Source organism: Oratosquilla oratoria, chromosome 7, assembly GCF_046742065.1.
Source record: "Oratosquilla oratoria isolate Oo_2021 chromosome 7, ASM4674206v1, whole genome shotgun sequence".
NCBI classification, from domain to species: domain Eukaryota; kingdom Metazoa; phylum Arthropoda; class Malacostraca; order Stomatopoda; family Squillidae; genus Oratosquilla; species Oratosquilla oratoria.
This window is the reverse complement of record NC_134783.1, coordinates 55,340,590-55,367,767: the sequence shown is the minus strand read 5'-3', so window position 1 is coordinate 55,367,767 and position 27,178 is coordinate 55,340,590. Positions and strand designations below refer to the sequence as shown.

The 27,178-nt window shown below is 42.8% G+C and overlaps 1 protein-coding gene across 7 annotated transcripts in view; it reads right to left on the bottom strand.

The window, feature by feature from the left end:
• Nucleotides 1–27,178, bottom strand: part of Rme-8 (receptor mediated endocytosis 8) — a 159,629-nt gene that overhangs the window by 19,536 nt on the left and 112,915 nt on the right. For 4 of the 7 annotated variants that reach the window (XM_076188250.1, XM_076188255.1, XM_076188251.1 and 1 more), the window contains 7 exons: nt 23,196–23,358; nt 19,340–19,381; nt 16,313–16,461; nt 14,648–14,771; nt 13,741–14,023; nt 12,167–12,377; nt 8,108–8,287 (listed from right to left, as the gene is read on the bottom strand). In XM_076188250.1, the coding sequence (XP_076044365.1) occupies nt 8,108–8,287; nt 12,167–12,377; nt 13,741–14,023; nt 14,648–14,771; nt 16,313–16,461; nt 19,340–19,381; nt 23,196–23,358 (1,152 nt within the window). The remainder of the gene's footprint in view (nt 1–8,107; nt 8,288–12,166; nt 12,378–13,740; nt 14,024–14,647; nt 14,772–16,312; nt 16,462–19,339; nt 19,382–23,195; nt 23,359–27,178) is intronic. The other 3 variants (XM_076188254.1, XM_076188257.1, XM_076188253.1) reach the window with 2 other exon arrangements.

Sequence of the window (27,178 nt, the reverse complement as noted above, 5' to 3'; positions counted from 1 at the left end):
ATTCTGTCAATCTACATTCTACCTCCACCTCCACTCCTCCCTTTCCAGCCACATTTGCACCCAAGTATCTACAGCTATCCACTTCCTCCTGTCTCTCTCCCTTAATACTCCCTTCTAATTTGCTTCCTCTTCCCTTGTACATCTCATCACCTTACTTTTACCCACATTTATCTTTAATTTCCTTCTTTTGCACACCTTCCCAAACTCTGTCACTAGCTTCCTTAATCCCTCTTCTGATCCTGCTACAAGAGCAGTGTCGTCAGCAAACAACATCTGGCTTACCTACCATTTTTCTCCATTTTCTTTGTCTCCAATCCATGCCCCATTATCCTTGCATTTATATCTCACACTTCAACCATCTAATTGAACAGCCAAGGCGACATAACACATCCATGGCAAAGTCCCACCTTTACCTCAAACCACTCACTCTCTCAATTTCTAATTCTAACACAGGCACTACTACTCTCGTAAAAATGTAATTTTCGCAGGAAAATTAATTTTTCCCTGATACAAACCTGAGGTACTCCTTACAATAGGATACTTCGCGTAGCACGAATATTTCTACTGCGAAATTAAAATCCTCACTCTGTGGGTCTGGGCAACGCTTATCCTCAGTAAGGGGCCCCATTGGGGCAAGGGGGGGGGGGCCTTGCCCTCCACCACAAGTCTCGCACACTATAACCATTCTCTGAGCCAGGTATGAATTAAGCACAAGGTTTGTCAGGCAAGGAGAAGGAACTGTTTAGAGGGGTGGTTGAGGAGGGCCATTAAAGGTAAGGAGTACCTCAGGTTTGTATCAGGGAAAAATTAATTTTCCTGCGAAAATTACATTTGTTCCGAAGAATACAAACTCTTCGGTACTCCTTACAATAGGAGACTCGGACTTAGGAGGGAAGGAAGGTGTTATCTAGCCTGGGAAACCGCTGTATGGAAAATCTAGTGTGCTAAGACTATGTTGACCAGACCCCTATACATTCCCCTCACTTTGAAGTGCACCCCTTTCTGTTCCCTGGAGTGGAGACAGACAGGTTATAATCACTTTTGTACCACTGAAGGGCTTGAATTGATTCCCTTGGAATGCTTGAGAGCCCGCGGGTAAGGTAAGGGAATGTAAGAGTATGAGAAGGACTTTGGAAAGTTATCCCTACAGTTGCCGAGCCAGAACCTGGATGAGTTGTCAGGGTCGGCTGTGTGCTCTTGAGGAGGGGTATATCATTTTCAGGACTTCTTGGGCGGCCACTATGGGGCCCAAAGATAAGTTCCCTAAAGATTCCCGCATAACTTCTTTGAGGTAAAAGGAAGTGAACGTATTCTGGCTCTTCCATATACCTGCTTGAAGAACCTGGTTGACTGACAGATTCCTTCTGATGACTAGGGAGGTCCCTACTGCCCTCAGGTCATGGACAATCTGTGTGGTTCATGTCGCAGGCTCTGCGGATGACTTCCATTGTCCAGTAAGAAATGGAATTCTTAGTGATGGGCTACCTTTAGTAGAGATGAACAACCTCTTTAATTCTGGTCGAAGATGTTCGGTTCTCTTGAGGTAGGTCCGGATGGCTCGTACCGGGCATAGAACTGTTTCAGTCTATTCTCCCCCCTGCAAATTCGTCTAAGGACGGAACACTAAAGGACCAGAATCTAGGGTCGGATTTGGCAGGATCTTAGTTTTGGGCAATGAATTGAGGCATGAAAGTGAAGGAGACCTCTTTCCATCCTTTGGAATGGGCGACTCTATAAGAGATGGCATGTAACTCCCCTACTCTCTTGGAAGATGCCAGGGCTAGCAGAAAAAACTGTCCTCTAGGTGAGGTCCTTCAGATGTGCCTCTCAGAGAGTTCAGGACTAATGCCACATCCCGCAGAGGAGAACTGATTTCCCTGGGGGGGCATGATCTTTGAAGTGCCTGAAGAGCATGGAAATTTCAGAGAAAACACCTGATTTAGAGCTGCCCTATAGCCTTGTACTGCCGAGAGGGAGATCTTCTTGGACTTCCTGAGGAAGTGGAAGGAGGCGATCTCAGGAATGGTGGCTCGATCTGGGACTAACTTCCTGGAGTGGCACCATTTTGCAAAGGCATTGCATTTCCCTTGATAAAGGTTAGCTGAGGAAGAGCGAATAGGAGCGGACATGTCCTCTGCCACTTCTCTGGGAAAACCCTTCTTTAGGAGGATCCGGACCATAGTCTGAATGCGTGAAGATTGAGTGCTGAAGGGTTCTTGTGCCAAGGCCCGTTGATGGGTGGATACAGAAGATCTGGTCTTCCCTGAAGGGCCAGAGGCTCTTCTACTGCTAGCTCGAGGGCGTCTGGAAACCATGGGGCTTCGGGCCACCAAGGAGCGATCAAAGTCATCCAAAGGTAGGATGCGTGTCTTGCTCTCAGGAGTACCTTCTGGAGCAAGGGAAATGGTGGGAATGCGTAGGAGTCCAGGTTGTCCCAACTTTGCAGAAGAGCGTCTTCTCCTGCTGCCAGAGGATCCGGGAAAGGGCTGAAATATATTGGGAGTTGGTGATTCCATCTCATTGCAAAAAGGTCCACTAGAGGGGAGCCCCATTTGCTGAGGATGAAGTTCGCTACCTCTCGATAGAGGGACCATTCTGTGTTGATTATCTGATTCTTCCTGCCGAGGTGGTCCGCCCAGACATTCCTCTTCCCCGGGATGTAGCGGGCTTTGAGTGACACCTGGAGATTCTTGGCTAGGTTGAGGATGTCCATCATCAGAAGGCATAGTTCCTGGGAGACTGTGCCCCCCTTGCTCGTTCAGGTAGGCTACTACCAAGGAATTGTCCGACATTATGTCCACTACTTTTCCTGAGACTTGATCCTTGAAGTGACGGAGAGCCAGGAGTACTGCTTTCAACTCAAGCCAATTGATATGGGCTGTCCGCTCGACTGTGGACCAGGAACCGCTGATGGGATCGTCGTTGAGGTGGGCTCCCCAGCCCTCCTTGGAGGCATCGGAGAACAGGAGGACTGCGGGGGGAGATGGGCCGAGGGGCATCCCCATGAGAAGGTTGCATGGGCCTTCCACCAGAGAAGAGAATCCTTGACTTCTTCGGTGAGGGAGATGTGTTGTAGGGGTTCTCCCTCTTGCGGGGCCCACTGAGACTTGGGGAGTCACTGTAGCGGTCGCATTCTTTGTCTACTACTGGGGATTAATTTCTCTATGGAGGCCATATGGCCCAGGAGGATTTGGCATTGTGTCGCCGTCAGGAACCTGGTCGATAGTGCCTGTGCAACTAGAGAAGCGAGATTCTGGATCCCCTTTTCTAGTGGGAAGGACTTCATTAGGGAGGAGTCCAGGACCATACCCAGGTACGTGACTCTCTGTCTTGGTAAGAAATCTGACTTTTCCGGGTTGACTACTGTGCCCAATTTCAGGACAAAGGTTAGGACCATTCTCAGGTGTTCTTGGCATAGCTGGGCGGAATGTGCAAGGATCAGCCAGTTATCCAAGTAACGGAGTAGTTGAATTCCCCTGGAGTGGGACCACGCTGAAACGAGGTTGAACACACTGGAGACGACTTGGGGTGCTATGGAAAGTCCGAAGCAGAGGCAGGGGAAGTGGAAGGCGTTGCCCCTGTGGATGATTCTGAGGAATTTCCTGGAGGAGGGATGCACTGGTATGTGAAAATAGGCATCTTGGAGGTCCAGCGACACCATGAAGTCCCCTTCCCTGATAGACGCCCTTACGGACTCTGGGGTGTCCATTCGGAACTTCGTCAGGGAAAGGAACTTGCTGAGTGGAGACAAATAGATGACTGGTCTCCACACCCCTGTTGTCTTTTCTACTAGGAATAGCCTTGAGTAGAACCCTGGGTCCAGAGTCGAGACTTCCTCTAAAGCTCCTTTCTGGAGCAGAACGGAGGATTCCTCCGCTAGGGCCCGCCCGCGAGCCGAGTCCGTGTGGAAGCTGCTGACTTGGATGGGATAGGGGGAGGTGTTTGGGACAGTGGGAAAGGGAAGACAATAGCCTGTCTTAATGACTTAGTAGGTCCAGTCTTCCGCCCCGGCCTCTTCCCATGCTCTCCAGTAGAGGGAGAGGCAACCCCCTATCTTGTGCGGAGGGGCTGGCGAATTCCTAGGATTCCTGTGGGGGAGTCCGGAGCCTCTATAATGTTTGCGTCTAGGATCTCCAGTCGTAAAGGGACGGGGCTTTCCTGTCTGCCTTTTCGACTTGGAGTGGAGGGGTAGGGAATCAGCATGCGGGTTAGAAGGGGGGCCCTCTTCAATGGGGTATAAATTTCTCTGAGGAGGGGATCACTGGGGTCTCCTAGGACGGTGTCTCTCCTGCGGGACTCAATGTTGGCCCAAGACATTAAGAGGCAGGCCGCTTGATGCTTCAGAGCTCTGCTCGAGCTTTCCCATAGAGCCTGGAGGTTGCATTCCCCTTGGGGTTGCAGCCCGGGTAAAAAACTCCCTTACTGAAGCCAAGACGCGTTCCAGCCAGGAGTGCACCGCGAGAGAGAGAGCCAGGCCCTGAACGAGGTCCCTGGATTCTCTGCCGGAAAGGATGACGTTTCTTCTGAGCAGTGAATCCACGTCCGCTTTGACAAGCTCTGGTAACCGAGCCAGGATCAAGGCTGCTTAAGGTTTGTCCCTGATGGGAAGTAGAAGCATTTTTGCTGTTCCACTGGAACAGAGCGCCAACGCGGTTTTTCGGTTGCCCGCTTTGTGAGTGCGTCAGAGGCCTGGTTCATGGCTCGTACCGCTGTGTACTCCATGGGAGTTGGTTTTGTTGTTTGAGAATTGCCCGTCCTGAAGATTTCAGACTCGAACGTGACTTCCACTTCTTGTGGAAGGCTCAGTTGATTAGCTCTCCTAACTTTAGAGAGGATCTCTGAGCAGGAGGGTGTAACAACCATCGGGTATTCCGACTGGGAATCCTGCAAAGTTTGGTAACTTGCCCTCTCATCCCCGGCGCTGTGGACGTCGTCGCCGTCATAGCTGGCGCCTGTCCACCCGCGACTAACGCGCGCGTGGGTACACCTCGGGCCTCCTGCCCCCCGGGCATAGAAAGGGTTCCGTGGATGACCCGGCTCGTCTTACGATAGGAGGAAGGTGGACTGCGGGACTCCCGAGGAGGAGGAGAGGCCGAAGTGCTCGTCGGCTCCAAAATCGGGTCCTTTGTCCGTGGGGGGGGTGAGCTGCCGGGCCGCGTCGCGGGGGGGACCGCCTGCGGACGCATCTGGGAAAAAGCTCGTACTCGGGGGATAGTTCGCGGGGGCCAGAGGCGCATGCCCGTCGAAGCTAACCGCCTTGGGTGATGGAATAGGAGGTAATTTGGCTTGAGACTGACTCGAGGTAGCCGTTGTACAACCTTTCCGTCTACTACGTTTTGGAGGAGGGGGACCGGGCCGCGTCACGGGGGGGTGCCGCCTGCGGGCGCATCCGGGAAAAAGCTCATACTCGGGGGATAGTTCGCGGGGGCCAGAGGCGCATGCCCGTCAAAGCTAACCGCCTTGGGTGATGGAATAGGAGGTAATTTGGCTTGAGACTGACTCGAGGTAGCCGTTATACAACCTTTCCGTCAACTACGTTTTGGAGGAGGGGGAGAACAGCCCTTGTCCTCCGCCAGCGCAGCATGCCTTCTCTTTGTTTCGGGTGAGCGGGGAAGGGATCTTCCCTGCGCGCGTACTTCGTTCTTTGCCTGCACTTTCTTGTGAGCAAGAAAAGACGCGGACCACTGCTTATCGTCCCAATGAGCAAGTGACCTCATCCGGGAAAAATCTCGTACAGGAACGGTAGCTAGAGGTGGCCTGAGGCGCATGTCCGTCTACGCTAACCGTCCTGGTTAAAGGAATAAAGGACAACTTGGCTTCCTGTCTACTACGCCGTGGAGGAGGGAGAGAATTGCTCGTCTCCTCTGAAGCCGTAGTCTGCCTTCTCTTGTTTTTGGGGGGTGAAGAGGAAAGCCATTTTCTATGCTTGTGCACCTTTTCCCCTGCATGTGCTTTCCTGTGAACATGAAAGTACACGGAACACTGACTATCATCTCACTGAATGCACGTCTCACACGGGGATGAAGGTGAACACTTAACCCCTTCCATACGGTGCCGCACACATAGGCGTCATGAGGAGCAAGTGGATTCGCGACGCTGCCATATCGGCGTCTTGATTATATTTATTGTAGTCGCCCCTGTGTTTTTACATTCTCCCAAATGCTCCCTAAATCCCATTCTCTGTGGTTTTCAAAATTCGCGGGTGAAAGAGAGAACGATCGATATAAGCGGTGACTATACTTTATGATGCGAATATTATTACGTTACGTCATACGGCTGGCATTGGCTTCTGCCCGCGAGATTTAAGTCCCGTACTGAAGTGGTTAAGAGCTAAACACTTGAAACACCAAATGTGAGGATCCACTTGGGCTGGCGGTAAGGGGGGTGAGATAAAGGTATCTCCCTTCGGCGAAGGCACCAACCCATCTTGAACAACAATACTGGAACCAGATTCCATACTTACAGTGAAGGGTAGGATACCCGGTGGCGGTTAAGGGAAAAAAGACTTAAGAAATTCCAGGACACAGGATGACGTAGGGAAAACCCCGATGAAATTGAAGGACGACGAACTCCTTAGCGTCCTGGGAGTGAGCTGGCGACAATCGAAGCGGGTTGCTTGATTTTCGACCCATACGTAAACAGAGAACCGGTGAGTAATTAACGGTTCGCTGCCGCGCTAATAATGGAGTTTGACTGAGAATCGGCCCATTAAGGGGGAAACCGATAAAAACTAAACATGTATAGTAGAGAGATGTTAACGCGGTCACTACTGCGAAGAGAATGGTTATAGTGTGCGAGACTTGTGGTGGAGGGCAAGGGCCCCCCCGCCTTGCCCCAATGGGGCCCTTTACTGAGGATAAGCGTTGCCCAGACCCACAGAGTGAGGATTTTAATTTCGCAGTAGAAATATTCGCGCTACGCGAAGTATCCTATTGTAAGGAGTACCGAAGAGTTTGTATTCTTCGTAACAAACTTGTGTCTACTCTCAACAACTTTCCTCCTATCCCATATATCTGCAGTACCTCCCACAGTGCCTTCCTGTCCACTCTGCCATAAGCCTTCTCCAAATCCATAAAGGCCCCCAAAAAATCGTTACCTCGTCTTCTAAGCATCTCCCTACCTTCTGTCATTTTCCTCTTTCTCCATATATCCTCCACTCTCGACTTACCTTCCACCAAAAAATTATCTGATATTCCATTCTCTCCCTTTTGAACATGTACATCCAAAACTCTTCCTATTCTTCTCCTGGTTACCACTATATAGTCCATTAAAGCCCTATCTACCACCCTTCCTTCCACAATCTTCTCCCATGTGTACTTATACTTGACTTTCTTCTTAAACAGTGTATTTGCTATCATCAACTCTCTACACACCTCTACACCATCATCTCTCCACTACAATTTTTTCCCATAACTCCACACTTCCCAACCACTCCATCTATTGGTTCATCTTCTCCCTAAACCCTCTATGCACTCCTTTAAATCTATTCAAAAAGCCTCCCTTTCCTCTACATTCTTCTCACTACCAGGCCCATATGTACTAAAAAAAAAATATATATATATATATATAATAATAATAATAATAATCTCCCTTACCAGTTTCACCTTCATCCACATTAACCTTGAAGAAACTTCCACTCCACCACACATTTACCTATCTCCTCACTTACTAGTATAGCCACCCCTTCTGTCCCTCATCCTCTTTTCACTCCAGCTTAGTTTCACTCAATGCCTTGGTATATAGAAAAATAAATATCCAGAATTAATATTACACATAAATCCCCTCCAACCCATTTCATCCCCACATACTCCACTCCCATTCACCACACCTCCCTCCTTCTTTTCTTGGCTTCTCCTGGATGATGGGTCATCCCTGCATCTGATATCATACAAAACTAAATTTCCAATGAACAAATCTATTCATACACAGGCTACAAGTGACCAGACCATTTTTTCAACTGATACAGAAAAAGCCCTAAATTATGAATCTACCTTTCCCAGTGATACCCTGCAAAGTAATACAAACTAACAAAAAAAAATACAGAATTCTATAAGAACTCTTATAGCTACAAGAAAAAATGTCCTGAAAAATTCAAGATCCAACTTACTGGACTAAAGGTGAACTGATGTGTTGTGAGTGCTGCTCCCCTTACTGAGGTAAGATTGTGAGAGGTGAGGTGGTTAACCAAACGAGGAACATGACCTAAGGCTGGCATGTAATCAAGCAGGGCTCGTTGGACTGACAACACTGCCACAGCTGTACTAGTGACTAGTTCAAAGGCTTCACCCTGGAAAAAAACACAGAAACTCGTTCAATGTATAGTCTCTGGATGAGATTCAACAATTACAGTAACTGAATCTTATCTAATTTAATGAAAGGAATGAAATTAGAACTGCAACTGGCTTTGGATGCGTGTGCAATTTTACCAGTGTTCAACAAGTATATACATAAGGGTTCATGTAAGACCAACTATTTGCAAAAATATTTAGTGTATACCGTATATTTCGGCAGATAAGACCACATTTAAAGCATTAAAAAAAAAACATTAAAATTAGGGGGTCGTCTTATAGGCAAGATATAAAAACGGTCATCATGAAAACAGCTGCTGTAACATAGGTACACCGTTTTTTTCTTTAAAACGAATAAATGTATTTTCTTTTTGTTAAAACCAATAGTAAAAGATCACATCATGTTTAAAATCCCTTAAAATCACTAGCTTCATTGTCTGATTTGAGGAACTCTGCAAGTATATTCTGAGTCTCATTGTTTACGCTTTCATCATATGGGTCCCAGTCTGAATCAGGTGAGTCGACTTCAGCTTCAGCTTCACTATCGTCATCAGTATTCCACAATAAATCATCCTCTGTGGGGGTCGTCTTATAGCAACGATATGAGCTAAAACCATGAAATTTGGAGTGAAACTCGGGGGTAGTCTTATCTGAAGGTCATCTTATCCTCCGAAATATACGGTAAATGGAATTTGTCAAGATTAGCAAAAATTTTTTTAAATACTACAATAAAATTTATAATACAGTGTTTAGGAAGAAAGTCAAGCACATGTACACATGGGAGAGGGTGGTGGATGGAATGATGGTAGATAGGGCTTTAATGGACTATATAGTGGTAACCAGGAAAAGAGTGGGAAGAGATTTTGGATGTACGTGTTCTTAGGGGAGATAGTGAGGGAACATCAGATCACTTTTTGGTGGAAGGTAAGTTGAGAGTAGAAGATAATGGAGAAAGAGGAAAAGGACAGAAAGCAGGGAGATGCTCAGTGTAAACTGTTTAAATGAGAAAGAAAAGAAGTACAAGAAGCTGAGGGAAGAGTGGGATGGAGTGAAGGAATGGGGATGTTCAAAGAGGCACAAGGTGTGCAAAAATGGTGTGTGGAACAAGGAGGATGGGAGGAAATAGAAGGAAGGGTAGCGAGTGATGGGATGATGAAGCAAAGAAGATTGTATAAGAAAAGAAACGTGCATTCACAGACTGGTTACAAAATAGAAAGAATCATATGAGGAGTACAAAGAAAGGAGAAGTAAAGCACCAGATAAAGGTGGCAAAGAGGGGAGCAGATGTGAAATGGGGTAAGAGTATGACAGAAAATTTGAAAATAATTGATGTTTTGGAAAGAAATTAAGAGAGGAAGAGGAGGTGAATCAAGCAGAGAAGAAAAGGTAAAGGTGTGAGAGATGATAATAGAAGAGACAGCAGTAAGAGGAAGATGGGCAGAGTATTTTAGGGAGTTGTTAAATGAGAAGGGGGATAGGGAGGAAAAGGTAGTTGCAGTGGGAACACTAAGAAAATGACCATGATGAATGAGGAAAATGGAGGAGATATAAGGAAAGATGAGGTGAAAGCAGTTATTAAAATGATGAGAGCAGGTAAGGCACCTGGGTTAGATGGGTGTTATGCAGTGTCTACAAGAGGGAGGTGCAGTCATGGTGGACTGGCTGGTGAGGTTTAATGTTTGTCTAAGAGGGTATAGTGTTGGAGGATTGGAGGGAAAAGGGGACATGTGTGAGTGTAGTAGTTTCAGAGGGATCAGTTTGTTGAGTGTAGTAGTTTCAGAGGGATCAGTTTGTTGAGTGTAGTAGTTTCAGAGGGATCAGTTTGTTGAGTGTAGTAGTTTCAGAGGGATCAGTTTGTTGAGTGTAGTTGGGAAAGCTTATGGGAGGGTTTTGATTGAGAGGATTATGAAAGGAACAGTGGGAGTAATTGATGAGGAACAGTGTGTGTTTAGGACAGGTAGGGTTATGTGGATCTGTTTTTTTGTGGCAAGGCAGGTATGTGAGAAAGCTTTAGGAAAAGGTAAGGATGTTTTTTTGGGCCTTTATGGATTTGGAGAAGCCTTATGACACGGTGGACAGGAAGGTACTGTGGGAGGTATTGCAGATATATGGTATAAGAGGAAAGCTGTTAAGAGCAGCCAAGAGTTTTTACAAGAGTAGTAGAGCCTGTGTTAGAATTAGAAATGGAGGACATGGGTGGGATGGTGCAAGAGGTAAATGCATGGGTAATGGGATAGGGATTGGAGATGGTTAAAAAAAAATGGAGAAAAATGGGACATAAGCCAGTTGTTGCTTGCTGACAACACTGTGCATGTAGCAGGACCAAAGGAGGGATTAAGGAAGTTAAGGACAGAGTTTGGGAAGGTGTGCAAAAGTAAGGTGATGAGATGTACAAAGGGAGAGGATGGCAGCAAATTTGAATGAGTATTAAGGGACAGAGACTGGAGGAAGGGAAGAGCGGAGGTGGAGGTAGAATGTAAATGAGAGATGCAAGTAAATGCCTTGGGGGATTAAAAAGTGTAACGAGGAAAAGATATTTGGGAATGGATACTAAGGGGAGAATAGATGGAGTGATTGTGCCGACACCACTGTACGGGGCAGAGAGGTGGAACATAAGAGAGGAGGAGTTTAAATGTGTCCGAGATGAAATGGCTGAGAAGTATAGTAGGGGTTACTAGAGTGAGAAACAAAGCAGTGAGGAGGAGAGGAAGATGGAAAGGGAGTTGGAAGACAGGGTTGATGAAAGAGTGTTGGTATGGTTTGGACACATGGAAAGAATGAGTGAAGAAATATTAGTAAAAGAGGTGTGGAAGGCAGAGGTGGAAGATGTGAACATGAAGGGGAGACCAAGGATGAGATGGATGGATGGGGTAAATGGGCCACTGGGAAAGAAGGGAATGTCTGTTGAGGAAGGAAGGGAGAAGATAGGGGTGAGTGGAGAATGGTTGTGTATGGATGATGCTGTGATGCATGGAAGGGAGTGGGGGCTATGTGAATGATATTTTGATGCAGCCCAAAGGGATTTCTCCCTGTCTTCTCTTTTTCTGCATGAGGGGACGGACCAGGGGGTCACCGATTAAATGAAGCGGCCTTGCTGTGTGTGCTGTCTTGCTACCTTGCTTCTGACCCAGGGCAGTGGGTGAGATGCAGGGATGACCAGTCATCCAGGAGCCAAGAAAAGAGGGAGGGAGGGAGGGATGATGAATGGGAGTGGAGTGCATGGGGATGAAATGGGTCAGAGTTGATTTATGCCTTTAACGTCCTTTGAGTCCTTGGTATATAAAATTTATCCTTGTATTGAATCTCTTATAACCTCTTGAAAATAATGCTAATTAAACTAACCTAATTAAGGATAGATTTTATAACAATATCTAAAAAAAAATTTTTTCACTAATCTTGACAAAATCCACATCTATGCTTGAGAAAAAAAAAAAAAAAAAATTACAATATGGAGTAAATTAAGGAAAGTGTGAGAAAGTAATGATCTTAGGTGTAATCACAACTTTTCAGCAAATGTTCCTTCAAGGCTGACAATGAAAATTTTTCCAAATGCTGTCGAAGAAAAACTAAATAAATGACTGAATAAGACTAATGAATTACAATGGCAAAGCAAGACAGGACAACAGATCCACCAATTCCCTCTGCTTTGCAAATCCTTCAATCCCTCACATTCTTGAAATTCCCAGGTGATCAACACAGATCACATTCAATAACGTGTGTGTGGAGATAATCAACAACTACATACATACATATACCAAAGGCTTTTTCCCCCTTACATGGGAGGTAGCCTATCAACAACTATCTATGTTAAGTAAAACTAAGTTAAGGAATTGAGCAGCAGTACAGGCTATTCCACAACAAACCTTCACAGAACTTACATCAGATTTTTCCTTTGTCATGTGGTCCAAGATGCAGTCCATGAGATCAGACATGAACTGTTTTGGTTTCCTAAGAACCCATGAGGGATTTGACAAGAGTAACCTTACGTAGACACCTCCAACCACCACCTCGCCACCTGTACTTGTTAGTGTAACATCCTCTGGGAACTTCCAAGGTGAGTTGGGATCTTCTCTTTGTTGATTGTATATTCTGGAAGCGAGGAATATAATGTGAAAATAAAGCCGTTACTATATCCAATGCCAAACTTCTTTAAAAAAATAAAAATCATTACCATATCCATTGCCAAACTTCTTTAATTCAAAATTACAGTTTCTTTACCCAAAAGGCACCCTCAACAATGTTCCATGGGGAAGTGAAATTGTCCTGGTACATGCATACCAAAAGGCTTTTTCAACCTTATAAGGGGGTGGACAAATCAAGCATATAACCACTGCACACTCATTCCTTACCCTTCCTATCTTAACAGCCCTGTGGATGAAAAGTTATCACAGTCCCCTGTCATACTGCTCAGGTCAAAGGCAATGTAGCAAGACACAGCACTTCCACAGGAGGGCCTGGCAACTAGAGCTGGTTTACCCTCACTACTTCTTTACATGGCAACACCATGTATGTATGTACATACATACATATACCAAGGCTTTTTTCCCCCTTACCAGGGAGGTAGCCAAAAAGGACAAGGCATAAAATCATTCCCACCCATTCCATCCCCGAAAACACTCCACACCCCTCCACCCTCCCTCCCATCTTAGCACCTCCTAGATGACGGGTCATCCCTGCACCCTGTCCACTGCCCTGGGTCAGAAGCAGTGTCGCAGGACACAGCACATCCACAGCAAGGCCTCTTCATTAAATCGGCGACCCCCCCTCTCCGTCCCCCCACATAAAGGAGAGGACGGGGAGAAATCCCTTCGGGCTGCGTCAAAATTTTTGCTCACACACATTACCTCACCCCCCATTCCCCCGTCCATTCCACCTCATGCATCACAACATTTTCCATATACAACCATTCTCCATTCACCCCTGTCTTCTGTCCTCTCCCGTCCTTCCTCAACAGACATTCCCCTCTTCCCCAAAGCCCCTTTCACCCCATCCATCCATCTCATCCTAGGACGTCCCCTCATGTTCACTCCCTCCACATCTGCCTTCCATACCTCCTTTACTAGTATGTATGTATACATATATATATATATATATATATATATGAATAATTTCTTTATCCATTTACAACCCTCCCCCAAGTCCTTCATCTAGGTAACACATGAATATATATACATACATACATATACCAAAGGCTTTTTCCCCCTACATGGGGGGGTAGCCAAAAAGAAAAAGGCATAGAAACCACTCCCACCCATATATATCAACAGTTGTTCTCCCCCTTTTAAGAGAGCGAGCCAAGACATAGCACAAGCTCCCATGTAAACGAGGACATAAAATCAATCTACCTAGATGCTGGGTGATTCAGTGACTGTTAACTAGTACAATTTATATATCTAAATTAGCCTTTCCCCACTATGCAAGACGACATTTCAAAAACCAGTTTCGTACTTACTCTTCTACGAGTCTCGAAATGGTTGACGAAACACTTGCTCTTGAGTCGTCAGTCCAAATTAGCTCTGGATTTTCGTGCTGTCTCTCGTACATCTGAACAGAAGTGGACGGTGAATCCCGCATGGTTTCCACCAAAGCCGGCGGCAGGAGACGCGTGAGTATGAGGCGAACTTTGGGCCCCACCAGTTTGTCTCCCGTCATCTTGCCCAATAGTTCCGCTGTCTTTTCACGGACTTCTGCATCATCCGAGGAGCAGAAGATATCCAGCAGGTAAACTACACCACCTGATATATACAAATTATGTTAACCTCAGGATAAGAGGGAAGAGGGTGGAGGGGAGTGGAGTATGTTGGGGATGGAATGGGTGGGACTGGGGTATGTTGGGGATAGAATGGGTGGGAGTGGTTTTTATGCCTTTGTTTTTTGGCTACCTCCCTTGTAAGGGGGGGGAAAAGCCTTTGATATCTGCATATATGTATGTACGTTAACCTCAGTTAGGATTAAAAATTGCTCCATGAATGATAGCTTTCTTCATCTGAAGTGGAACTCATGAAATATGGGAGAAAAGTTAATCTTTAGAAATATAAAATTCATATATCACAAGTGTGCCTCACAAGGGAGGAGCGAGTAAGGGAAAGACATTGGCATCATATCTTGATGCTACATTATGACAGAAATTAGGTTCGGGTAGATTAAGTTAGGCTAGGCAAGTTAATTATCACTTTTAACTACAAAATAAAGAAATGTTAAGCCTGATTACCATCCAAAACCCTATATTCACCAAAATATATGCACACTCTTATCTTCAAAGAACAGTAATGGTATATAAATGGGAGAAGAAGAAAAAAAAAAAAAAAAAAAATCAAACAATAATGAACCAACATCACTATCTTTATAGAAGTTAATACCTTTGCTTAGTGCCTCCTTCACAATCTTGGTATTTGACATGAGAGCATGGAGAATGTTGAGGGCTGTCATCCTGTGACTTACTAAGGCCGGAGAGTGGAGTGACATCAAGAGGTAAGCCAATACCTGAAGGAGTAAACATCCTTTAATGCCTCGTTACCCTTTCCCTATCATTTTACAAATTACTCTTAAGTGGAGAATGGTTGTGTATGGATGATGCTGTGATGCATGGAAGGGAGTGGGTGGGGGATAGAGTTGTGGCAGTGAGGGAATGTGTGTGAATATTTAGATGCGGCCCAAAGGGATTTCTCCCTGTGTTCTCTTTTTCTGCATGAGGGGATGGAGGGGTGTAATTGATTAAGTGAAGTGGCCTTGCTGTGGATGTGCTGTGTCTTGCTGCATTGCTTCTGACCCAGGTGAGTGGGCAAAATGCAGGGATGACCTGTCATCCAAGAGGAGCCAAGAAAACAGGGAGGGAGGGGTGGTGAGTGGGAGTGGAATATGTGGGGATGAAATGGGTGGGAGTGGATTTAAGCCTTTGACTTTGGCTACCTCCCTTGTATGGGGGAAAAAGCCATTGGTATGTGCATGTATATAATTCTCTTTAGCACTGTGATGCCTTCTACAAATTCTACTTTAGGTGAGGGTGGAGGGGAGTGGAGTGTATTTAGGGATGGAATGGGTGGGAGTGATTTTGTGCCTTTTTCTTTTTGGCTACCTCCATTGTAAGGGGGAAAAAGCCTTGATATATGTATGTATGTACTTTAGGTGAGGAGAGATATGAAGCTGTTGATGTCTATGTTTGGAAGGCTATGCAAGAGCTGAAAGTCTTGAGTGAATGTAGTCAAAATTGAAGAAATGAAATGTACAAGGAAGATGATGGTAGCGGGGTATCGTTATTGCTGTTGTTAATGTTGTTGCAAAGCTGTATCCTGTCGGGGTGAACAGAACCAGTTCTCTTAGGAAAGCTTGGGTTTCCACTTGGCATTCCAGAATATTGTATGTTGTATTTATTTTTCTAAGTGTTGCTGTGGATGTGCTGTGTCTTGCAACACTGCTTCTGACCCAGGGCAGTGGACAGGATGCAGGGATGACCCGTCATCCAGGAGGTGCTAAGATAGGAGGGAGGAGAGTGGAATATATGGGAAATGAAATGGGTGGGAGTGATTTCTATGCCTTTTTCTTTTTGGCTACCCCCCGTGTAAGGGGGAAAAAGCCTTTGGTATATGTATGTATGTAAGTGTTGTTCTATCAATTTATATACCAAGGGCTTCTTTTCCCCCCCTTATAAACAAGGAAGTAGCCCTTAGTAAATAGATAGACGTTCTTCCAAGGGGCATAATACACAATTTAATCTCACTATAACAAAAATCCCATATATAATGAAAATTAAAATAAATACATTTGTTTAGGAAGAATGAGAGAGAAAAAGACAGAGAGGGATAGAGACAGAAACATAATCAGAAAGAGGGAGTGAGAGGGAAACAGACACAGAGAGAGAGAACGAGAAATAAAGACAGAGAGAAAGACCGAGAGAGAGAGAGAGAGAGAGAGAGAGAGAGAGAGAGAGAGAGAGAGAGAGAGAGAGAGAGAGAGAGAGAGAGAGAGAAAAGAGAGAAAAAGGCAAAGAGAGAAAGACCGAGACATAGACGGAAACCAATACTTACCTCTGAGCATGCAATGTCACTGACACATTCTGCATTTGAAGTGACTCCCTCCACCACAGCCAGGACACCCTGCTGCACAGCTGCGCATCCCTCAAGTCGCAGCAGAGAGAAGAGCAACTTGAAGTGGCCGATGCACTGCATTTCCACCCCTTGGAAGATAAAAATGTAGCAATGAAATGCTTTTTTCCTGATGCGACACCATGCAGATCAAAATAACACAAAATTGCAAAAATATTGGTTGAGTGGAGCAGATAAATTTCAAATGTAAAAATCAAATCTCAAAACATCATGAGGAATAAGTTACTTGTATTTTATCACATACATAAACAGTTTTGTACTTTCGTCACTGGGTTAATAAGAAAGAAGGCAAGAAGAGTCGAGTGAAGGCACAAAGCGAAAGAAATAATACAGGACTGAGAGCATGGAAAAGAAAAAATATGCATACAATACTTGACTTACTCCCTGGAACATCCAGACTCCAAAAGTTTGATAACAATTTTACATTACTATTATTATGTGATAATATATGGCACAAATTTCACCAAATGGAAACCCACAGACCCTGGAGAAGTTAGCAATGGTCCTTGGGTTTTCCTAAAGATCCCTTTTGAAGAAACTTTGCACTAATATCTATGATGCAGTATATACATACAAATACCAAAGGCTTTATACCTTACAAGGGAGGTAGACAAAAAACAAAGACATAACACCCACTCCCACCCATTCCATCCCCATATACTCCACTCCCATCCACCCCCTTCCCTCCCTCTTAACTTGGCTCCTCCATTTTCTTTAACCATTTCCAATCCCCCGACCCATTACCCTTGCATTTATCTCTCGCACCACCCCATCCATGTATAATGGAGCATCCAAGGCAACATAACACATCCCTGGTGATATATATCTATCTATCTATCTATATACATATATATATATATATATATATATATATATATATAGATGTATATATATATATATATATATATATATATATATATATATATATATATATACACACATACATATACAAAGGGCTTTTTCTGCTTTACAAGGGAGGTTGCTTAAGTCAAAAGGCATAATTCCACTACTACCACTACCATTCACCCCCCCCTCCCTCTCTTTTTCTTCTTGTCTCCTTCTGGATGACATGTCATCCCTGCATCTCACCCATTGCCCTCGGCCAGGAACACTGCAGCAAGACACATCACAGCAAGGCCACTTCACTTAACTGGCAACCTCCCCTCTTCGTCCCCTTATGCGAAAAAAGAGAAGACGGGGAGAAATCCCTTCAAGCTGCGTCATAACATCATTCACATATAACCATTCCCTAAATGCCCCCATCCCCACCCATTCCCTTCCATTCATCATAACATTATCCATACACAACCATTCTCCACTCACCCCTATCTTCTGTCTTCTCCCTTCCTTCCTCAATAGACATCTCCCTCTTTCCAAATGCCTCTCTTACCCCATCCATCATGTACCCGCTTGCACCTCATGATGCCCACAAAGGTGTCATCGTACCAATGTGGTTACTGGGGTTTCGTCATCGTAAATACCTGAAGTGATGCACTAGTGGCAATGCATAAACTCCAAATAATTTCCGACAGTCGCCCCAGGATTCAAACTGAGGCCTCGCTTGACGCCAGACCAAAACCTTACTGACTGAGCTATAGGAGCTTCAAAAGACTCCAGCTTGGAGTCGATCTAACTCCCAAAAAATCTTGATAGACTGCTAACTGCCATCCTTACTTAATTTTCACAGAGTCCTGAGCTACTAATGATTCACTTCAGGTATTTACAATGACGAAAGCCGATCAAAGTTTCATACCAGTTTCACCACTGTCACAAACTGAGCAGTTAGCAGTCTATCTAGGTTCTTTGGAAGTTCAATGAACACCAAGTTAAGAGTCTTTTGAAGCTCCTATAGCTCAGTCAGTAAGGTATTGGCCTGGCATCAAGCACTGCCACTAGCAATTCACTTCAGGTATTTACAACAACGAAAGCCCATCAAGGTTTCATACCAGCTTCACCACTGTCTATCATTTGAGCTCAAGACTATGAAAATTAGGTAAGGACAGTAGTTAGCAGTCTATCTAGATTCTTTGAGAGTTAGATCAACTCCAAGTTGGAGTCTTTTGAAGCTCCTATAACTCAGTCAGTAAGGTATTGGTCTGGTGTCAAGTGAGGCCTCTGTTCAAATCCTGGGGTGACTATCAGAAATTTCTTATACATACATACATACATACATATATATATATATATATATACACACACACATACATACACATATACACATCTTGGGCCTGGCCCAGAACCCATTAGGACTGCCTCTTCACAGGGAGGTGAGGATGCTAATAGATTTCCAGGAGACTTTTCTGTCCATCCATTTAAAAGAACCAGAATTGGAATACACCTAACACTGGTCCAAACCATGGCATGATTATTACATTTCAAATTATGTCTGGTTGTATTGGAAATTAAAGTATTACGCAACTAAACCAATCTCTTGTGATGCAATCCATTAACAGACAAAAATGCAACAAGACTATCATCAAACTTTGGAATCTGGCTGTATGGCAACTAAATTCTACCCAATGCTATAATCATAGCAGTACTTAGACAAACTTTTGGCCAATATTTTGTAAAAATCCTGTTAGTACCAAAATGATAATTACTTGATAGAGAATTATGGTTTACAGTTCACATGATTTTTGGTTAAGACTTCCCCTGTAAGCAAGACAAGCAAACAACTTTCAAGACTAAAAACAACTTAACTTTAGCCAAGCCCTTATACATTCTACCCACTTTACCCAGACAAACACTTTTATAAATGCATTTCAAGCTCATAAATTTATCATTTTCCGTACATGCAAGAAAAGCATACACAGGCAAACACAGGAAATCATTTATAGAATAAAAAATTACACCACACTATGAGGGTCTGTACTTATTCTGGCTGTACAGTGTTAATGCAATCATGAAAGAAATTAAAAAAAAAAAATCGCTCCTCCACTTCACCAATACCTGTTTCTCGTCCATCATCTGCCCCGTTCCTAACGTCTCGTCCTGTCGTTAATTTGTGGAAAATATTAATGACATATCTACTTGGCATTAAAATTTAATGAGATATAAAATACTACACATCTAATATAAGGCAAGCAAGCATAAAAATACATATGCATGTACAATGTTACACAATAAAAAAGAAAAACATGTAATGCAGATGTAGATAAACAATTAAATGGGTTTGCCATATATATATACACAACTACACTTGTACTGAATTCATCCATCAATGGTATGTCTACAATGAAAATAAATATACATAAAAAATAAATAAATAAACAAAATAAAATAAAATAAAATGAAACTAAAAATAGTGCAAAATCACTATATACAGAAGAAAATGCTTAACATACAAGTGGAGCTGTCAAATGCAAGCACGGCATACCATTGATGATGCAAACACATGCACTGTGCATGAGTTCAGCTTATAAAATTAGCATACATACATGTAGCAAAGGCTTTTTCCCCCTTACACGGGGGTAGCCAAAAAGAAAAAGGTATAGAAACCACTCCCACCCATTCCATTTCCTATTATTACTATAAAATTAGCACGAAGTAATCCATACCAAAGACTGTTTCACCTCCGTTTTCTTAAATATTACGATGGCCTTGTACCTGACAAATCCATCCCATTAATGATGCTAGAAAGAGCTTAAATTATCATTTGGAATTCACACTAATTTTGGCAAGACAAAAAAAAAAAAAAGACTTGTGATCTTTTCTGGGTTTGAGCCAATGTACATCCACTTTTTTACTTTCTATACATTCAAAGAAGCTTTCTAGGTTTGAGTGAAAACATTTGGCAACTACATAGTGACATCTTTTTCAATGTGTATGATTCAGTTAAGTAAGGTGATGAGATGTTCAAGGGGAGAATGTGGCAGCACATTGGAAGTAATTATTAAGGGAGAGACTGGAGGAAGTGGATAACTTTAGATACTTAGGTGCAAATGTGGTGGGAAAGGGACAAGTGGAAGTGGAGGTAGAATGTAGATTGAGAGAAGCAAGAGAATGCCTTAAAGGTTTAAAAAGTATAACAGGAAACAAACATTTGGGAATGGATGCTAAGAGGAGATTGTATGAAGGAGTGATTGTACCAACAGCACTGTATAGGGCAGAAATATGAAACATGAGAGAGGAAGAGAGGAGGAGTTTGAATGTGTTTGAGATAAAATGCTTGAGAAGTATGGTAGGGGTTACTAGGTTCGACAGTGAGAAACGAAGAGGTGAGGAGGAGAGCAGGACTGGAGAGGGTGCTGGGGGACAGGGCTGATGAAAGAGTATTGGGATGGTTTGGACACATGGAAAGAATGAGTGAAGAAAGATTAGTAAAACAAGTGTGAAAGGCAGAGGTGGAAGGAGTGAACATGAGGGGGTGACCAAGAATGAGATGGATGGATGGAAGGGGTAAAAGGGCATTGGGAAAGTGGGGAAGGTCTGTTGAGGAAGAAAGGGAGAAGACAAAACATAGGGGCGAATGGAAAATGGCTGTGTACGGATATTATGATGCATGGAAGGGAGTGGGTGAATGATATTTTGACACAGCTCAAAGAGATTTCTCCCTGTCTTCTCTTTTTCTGAGTGAGGGGACAGAGAGGATGGGGTCACCAAATAAATGAAGTGGCCTTGCTGTGGATGTGCTGTGTCTTGCTACATTGCTTCTGACCAAGGGCAGTGGGCAAGAGACAGGGATGACCCGTCATCCAGGAGAAGACAAGATAAGAGAGAGAAAGGGGTGGTGAATGGGAGTGGAGTATGTGGGGATGGAATAGGTGGGAGTGGATTTTATGTCTGTTTTTTGGCTACCTCCCATAAAGGGGAATAAGCTGTTGGTATATGTATATGTATGATTTGGCTATTTTCTCTGCATGACTTGGCTATTTTTTCTCTCTCTTTCTCTTGTTATGCTCAATCTTTTATTGAATAGACCTAAGATTTTCAAGTTTCTAGTTTGGGGCTTTGATTATCTGGGGGATGAAACTCATATCTAGACATTGAAAAATTAAATTTGCTGTAATTGTGGAAGATGCCAGTTTCTTTCACTCTACCTGTTGGCAGTTGCCATTTTCAAACAACACTTTATAACTGTCATTACCGTGGGATCAAGAATATGAATAGTTTACTCTTGAGAATCAGTACTCTCTTTACAGTTCTGTGGTGAGATATTATATTACCTTTTTGCGTTCTTGCATCTGTTCATCAGTTAAATGTCTTCAATGGTACTAACTAAATGCTCTGGTAAAGTAATAACTAATTCTAAAAAATATTTTCTCTGGTAAGTGGTTAAATGACAAGGAAGAGGGGCAAAGAAGGAGTGAAGAGAGGATGGGAGTACAGTAAGAAGAAGGGAGAAGAGGAGAAAGATGGTGAGAGAGGAGGAGATGGAGAGAAGTGGGATGAAGGGAGAAGTTGGTTGGTTGGTTGGTTTATAAAGTTTTTGGCTAGTGAGCCAAGTGCCGGAGCCTGGGGCCATTTAGCACATATATATCTACTTCTTTTATATATTTATCTATTCCAATTCATCCACTCAATTTCTGTAAAAAATTTAAATATGGTCAAACAAATCTATTTCCTTTAAAAAACATTTTATCCAATCTATGGGATCATCCTCAGATGAAGGGAGAGAGAAAAGGAGAAGTGAGAGAGGAAAAGAAAAAAGAAAGAAAATGAGAGAAAGAGAATGAGAGAGGAGAGGGGAGGACAGGCAAGGGGGGGAGAGAGGTGTCTGCTGCAGAGAGCAAAAATTTTTTTTTTTTTTTAGAAACATACATATCTAATCCTTTAGTAATCATAATATGTCTTCTAAAATTCTCACTGTTATCACATGCTAATCTGAAAACAGTCAACTCCTTTGTGAAGTTAGAGGCATAAGCACACAAAACTGCAAGAAACAAATCAGTGTTGTACAGCCATGCTTAATAGTGAATGCCATAAAATGTGTAAACATCAAGTACTATTAATTCTACATTTAATAAAATGTGTAATGTGTACATAGGCTTCAAGTATTCAATTCTGTGTTCATTAAGATCTATGAATATACACATTACTACATACTTATTGGTAATAATTTATTTTCAGACAGTAATCGGTTCTTTTCTGCATGAGGGGATGGAGGGGGGGTTGCCTAGTCCTATCCATGTACCATTTTTGTCACCTTAGGCTATATGACTCAAGTGGAATTCTTGGTGGCAGTATTCTTTTCCCACACTACAGGGTTCAGTGAAATTAGAAAATGAATATTCAGAGAAATCGTACAGGGCAGTAACAAGAGTGGGGGGGGGGGGACAGCATGACTGGGGGACAGTCGCAGAATAATAAAGTATCATCATTTCCCTATGAATAAAGATTTCCTATACCACAGGCAAAATGATGTGTGGCTCTGGTCCATAGGGGCACCACATATAGACCCTAAAGTATCAGCTCCAAGCTGCTTAGCAGCTTTTAACCCCACAATAACATGCAGATGGAGTATAGATTATAATGGGAAATAAAGCCATTCTTAACAGGGCCCAGACCTCAAAATATCGAAGATAATTTGGTTTAACATCACAAACTCCCCTCTATTTAGAGGCTAGGATGGTGCCCCTTACAGTGGACTTTCTAGCGTGGAGTTAAATGAACCATACCTACAAAAATCATAAGTAACTGTAATGGTTGAAACCGATTAGTCCAAAAATAAATAATAATCAAATTATGGCAAAACCCTAAAAACTTCTTACAAAGGCCAAGACAGCAATGAAGCATGAACAATTTGAAATATCACAACACACCACTTCAAAACAAAAGTTATGGAGAAAAATAAACAATTTCAAACCTGGATGATTCTTGATAACGTTGACGAGAGCCTGGAGAGCGTCGTTTACTCTTGCAAAGCGTGGATGCGACAAGGTGGCTGAAGACAAAGACATTAGGGAATGCAGGTATTGTGTTTCACCACCTATGTACTGCAGCAGCTCTAGAGTCAAATCCTTTGGCTTCTGCAATTTGCAACATGAAATTCTATCAAAGTTCTATTTTTGCTCTGGCAAAATTAATATTCTCTGGAAAAAATAATAATAATGATAAACAATCAAATAAATAAATACCCTTTTAAGCATAAAAAAAAAAAAAAAAGCAAGGATGAAAATCTCCATGGTAAACACAAAAGTGGGTCTTTGTATTTACCTAGTTGTATCATACGGGAAGGGGAGCTATGCTCATGGCGACCCGTTTTTGTATCTCACAAGATCAAGTTTGTTCTTAAATTGTTGTCTTGTGTTTGTAGTAAGGCTTCAATGTACCTATGTTTGTCCCATGTCAGACAATACACATTCACACAGAAGCTGCCGAGATTCTGCAGGATCTTAATAAACTATCCACATGGTCAGTGAAATGGCAAATGAACTTCAATATCTCAAAGTGCAGCCTGTTAAACGTAGGTTTACATAACCCAGAAAGCAGATATAACTTTTATAAAACTTTTTTTCTAATAACTGTGTATGAGAGAGCCTTGGGAGTTCTAGAGTCTTGATCTTAAATCCAGGAAACAGTGCATTAGTGCCAGGAACAAAGCTAACAGAGCATTAGGTGTCATTGCTAGAACTGTTAGAAATAAAAGTGCAGAGGTAATTAAACTCTGTCCTTGACTATGTGGCACAGTTTTGATCTATGTCTTTAGATTTAATATAAATTTACTAGAATCAGAAAAGAATGACCAAAATGATACATGGGCTCAGAAATTTACCTTACAAGGACAGGCTTAGCCACCTTAATTTACGCTCTCTGGAAAGACGCAGAATGTGGGGTGATCTAATAGCTGTGTTCAAGTGGATCAAAGGCTTTAACACAGATGATATAAACAAGGTCATCATATTATGATGACAGGACTCGCAGCAATGGATTCAAATTGGACATATATATATTTAAGAAGGAAATAGGCAAGAACCTGTTACCAATAGTGGTTAACAAATAGACTTAGTAACCATGTAGTGCTGAAACTATGGAATGTTTTAAGAAAAAGTTAGACAACTTTATGGATGGGGATGACCGGTGCTAATAGACATGGAACTGCCTAGTGTAGGCCTAATGGTTTCTTGCAGTCTCCCTCATTCTTATGTACACAAAGCAACTCTAGTGCCTTCCTACTATGTGCACACTACCCTTTCATTAAAACTTTCAGTGAAATTTGCATTTTCTGCCTTTTTGTTTAGGAAGAAGACTTTTTTTAATGCTTATTATTGATGTCACACTGCTGTTTTGGTGATGAGATTTTCCCTTGAGTTGCTCCAGCTGGATGGCGGGTTAATTTTCGAGTTTTTATTATAATCTACATTGATTTGTTATTTGTTTTCACATCTGTAGTTTGTGATTTTTATGCCTAGTTTTTCGGCTACCTCCCTTATAAGGGAAAAAAAAAAAAAGCCTTTGGCATATGTATGTATCTGTAGTTTGTGTGTGTATCTGTAGTTTGTGTGTCTTTCTCAGTTTTCTTTCTTCTTGTATATCTGTTTTGGAACTATTGATAAGTACCAACAAAATGGTCAGCTAAGCTTTCCATTTCGAAAACCCATCAACCCCTTCACCTCCGTAAGGAGGTACCCTGATGGGCTGACACTCAGTTTCCAGCTTGGGCTACAGATATCTCTATCAACTTCAAACTGTATTTCTTACATCTTTTTGCATTAGAAAGCTGACAACCAGTTGTTCCTCTCCTCCTACTACTACTTCAGCCAGTTAGAGAAACAGTCCCACACCCATACAACACAGAGAACAGTGTGCAAAGTTTCTTCTTGGAGAGAGAGATCCGTCGAAGGGCCTGAGGACATTGCTCGCTGCTGTGGGGGAGCACATTTTCCTCTTGGTGAAACTTGAAGCAACAATTATCATTATTCATTTATCTATTATAATTTATATTATTAAAATTTTTATTTATCTATTTATTCATTTATCATTATTATAAATTTTTTCGGTTAGGGCGTCATTACTTGTGACGGAGGTTGAGGGGATGGTGGTTCGAATCCTGCCACAAGCGAAGTTGAACCTAGTGCATGGTTCATTAAATTCCACGCTACAAAGCCCTCTGTGACGGGCACCATCCTAGCCTCCTGATAGGGGGGAGTGTGTGACGTTAAATCATATCATCATCATCATCATTTTTTTTCACATCTGACCTAGCTATGGACCAGGTGGTCTTCTGTTGGCATGCTCCTCCTTTGTAATCCTTTAGTACTGCCAGTTCATTCCTGATGGACCCTTCTTCGAAAACACATTGTCACCAGAGTCTATACACTCTTCTCTAACTCTATTACCCATGTATACTTTTGTTTCACAGCCTGTCCATAGGCCTTTATAATTTCAATCATCCCATTTGTCTAGCCTTCCTTGACTAAAATAAAATCCGTTCTACCTCTTGCAGAGAATATTCCAATTTTTTTTTGTTGATATTCATTTAGTTTGTTTCTTACATTTGTTACCAGTGTTGTGGTTAAGGATGTCATCTCCAGTTGTAACAGATTTCATAGAAATATGTTATTTGACGAATTTGTATGTGTGAAGGTCAATATGAATAAAAATGTCAAAATCCAGTAAACCTAAGTTATATATCATTCACACTCATCAGTGACTTACCTAATTTAAATAAAATTGTGAGTGACAAACCATTGATGGGAAGACAGAAACAAGAACACAGCAATTCAAAAAGTGCTTTGACATTGATTAGGAAAATAAATTGTGCATGGTGCTCATTCTGTACTATCTGAAGGTAAATATATGGGCTATATGTGATATAAATATCACGTGGAAAGAATACGTGAAGAAAGATTAGTAAAAGAGGTGTGGAAGGCAGAGGTGGATGGAGTGAACATGATGGGGTGACCAAGGATGAGATGGATGGATGGGGTAAAAGGGGCACTGGGAAAGAGAGGAATGTCTGTTGAGGAATGAAGGGAGAAGACAGAAGATAGGGGTGAGTGGAGAATGGTTGTGTATGGATGATGCTGTGATGCATGGAAGGGAATGGGTTGAGGAGGGGGGTGGGGAAATACGTGTAAATGATACTTTGATGCAACCTGAAGGGATTTCTCCCTATCTTCTTTTTTTCTGCATGAGGGGATAGAGAGAGGTGGCACCAAATAAATGAAGTATCCTTACTGTGGATATGCTGTGTCTTGCTACATTGCTTCTGACTCAGGGCAGTGGATGAGATGCATGGATAACCCATCATCCAGGAGGAGCCAAGAAAAGAGGGAGGGGAGGGAGTGGTGGTGGATGAGAGTGGAGTATGTGGGGCTGAAATGGGTGGGAGTGGATTTATGCTTTTGACTTTGGCTACTTCCCTTGTAAGGGGAAAAAAGCCATTGGTATATCTATAAATATATCTGGCTACCTCTTTGGTAAGGGGGAAAAAGCCCTTGGTATACGGATACAAATATATGGGCATATTCTATGTATTTGACTACCAAAAATGCCAGATAAATTGACTCAGCTCCAGTTAAGGCACCAAGCTAAATGGTGTGTGTGCACATGTATTTACTTAACTATGGAATGGGTAGGATCTATGTAGGGTGTCTCTTTTTCTCCATCTACTGTACCTAGTTCTAAATTCATTTATAGCTTTATGTTGAAATATATCATCTTGGTTATTCCAGAGTCTATACATCTGTACAAAAAAACTGCTTGGTGCCTTTCAGACACATATTCTAACTGAAAATTAACTTGTTTCCATGATCTTGTTAGGTTTTTCCAGCCTGAGGGAAACTGTTCTATTTGTCCAGTCTCTTCCAATGACCTACGCACTGATCATGCCACATCTTTCTCTTC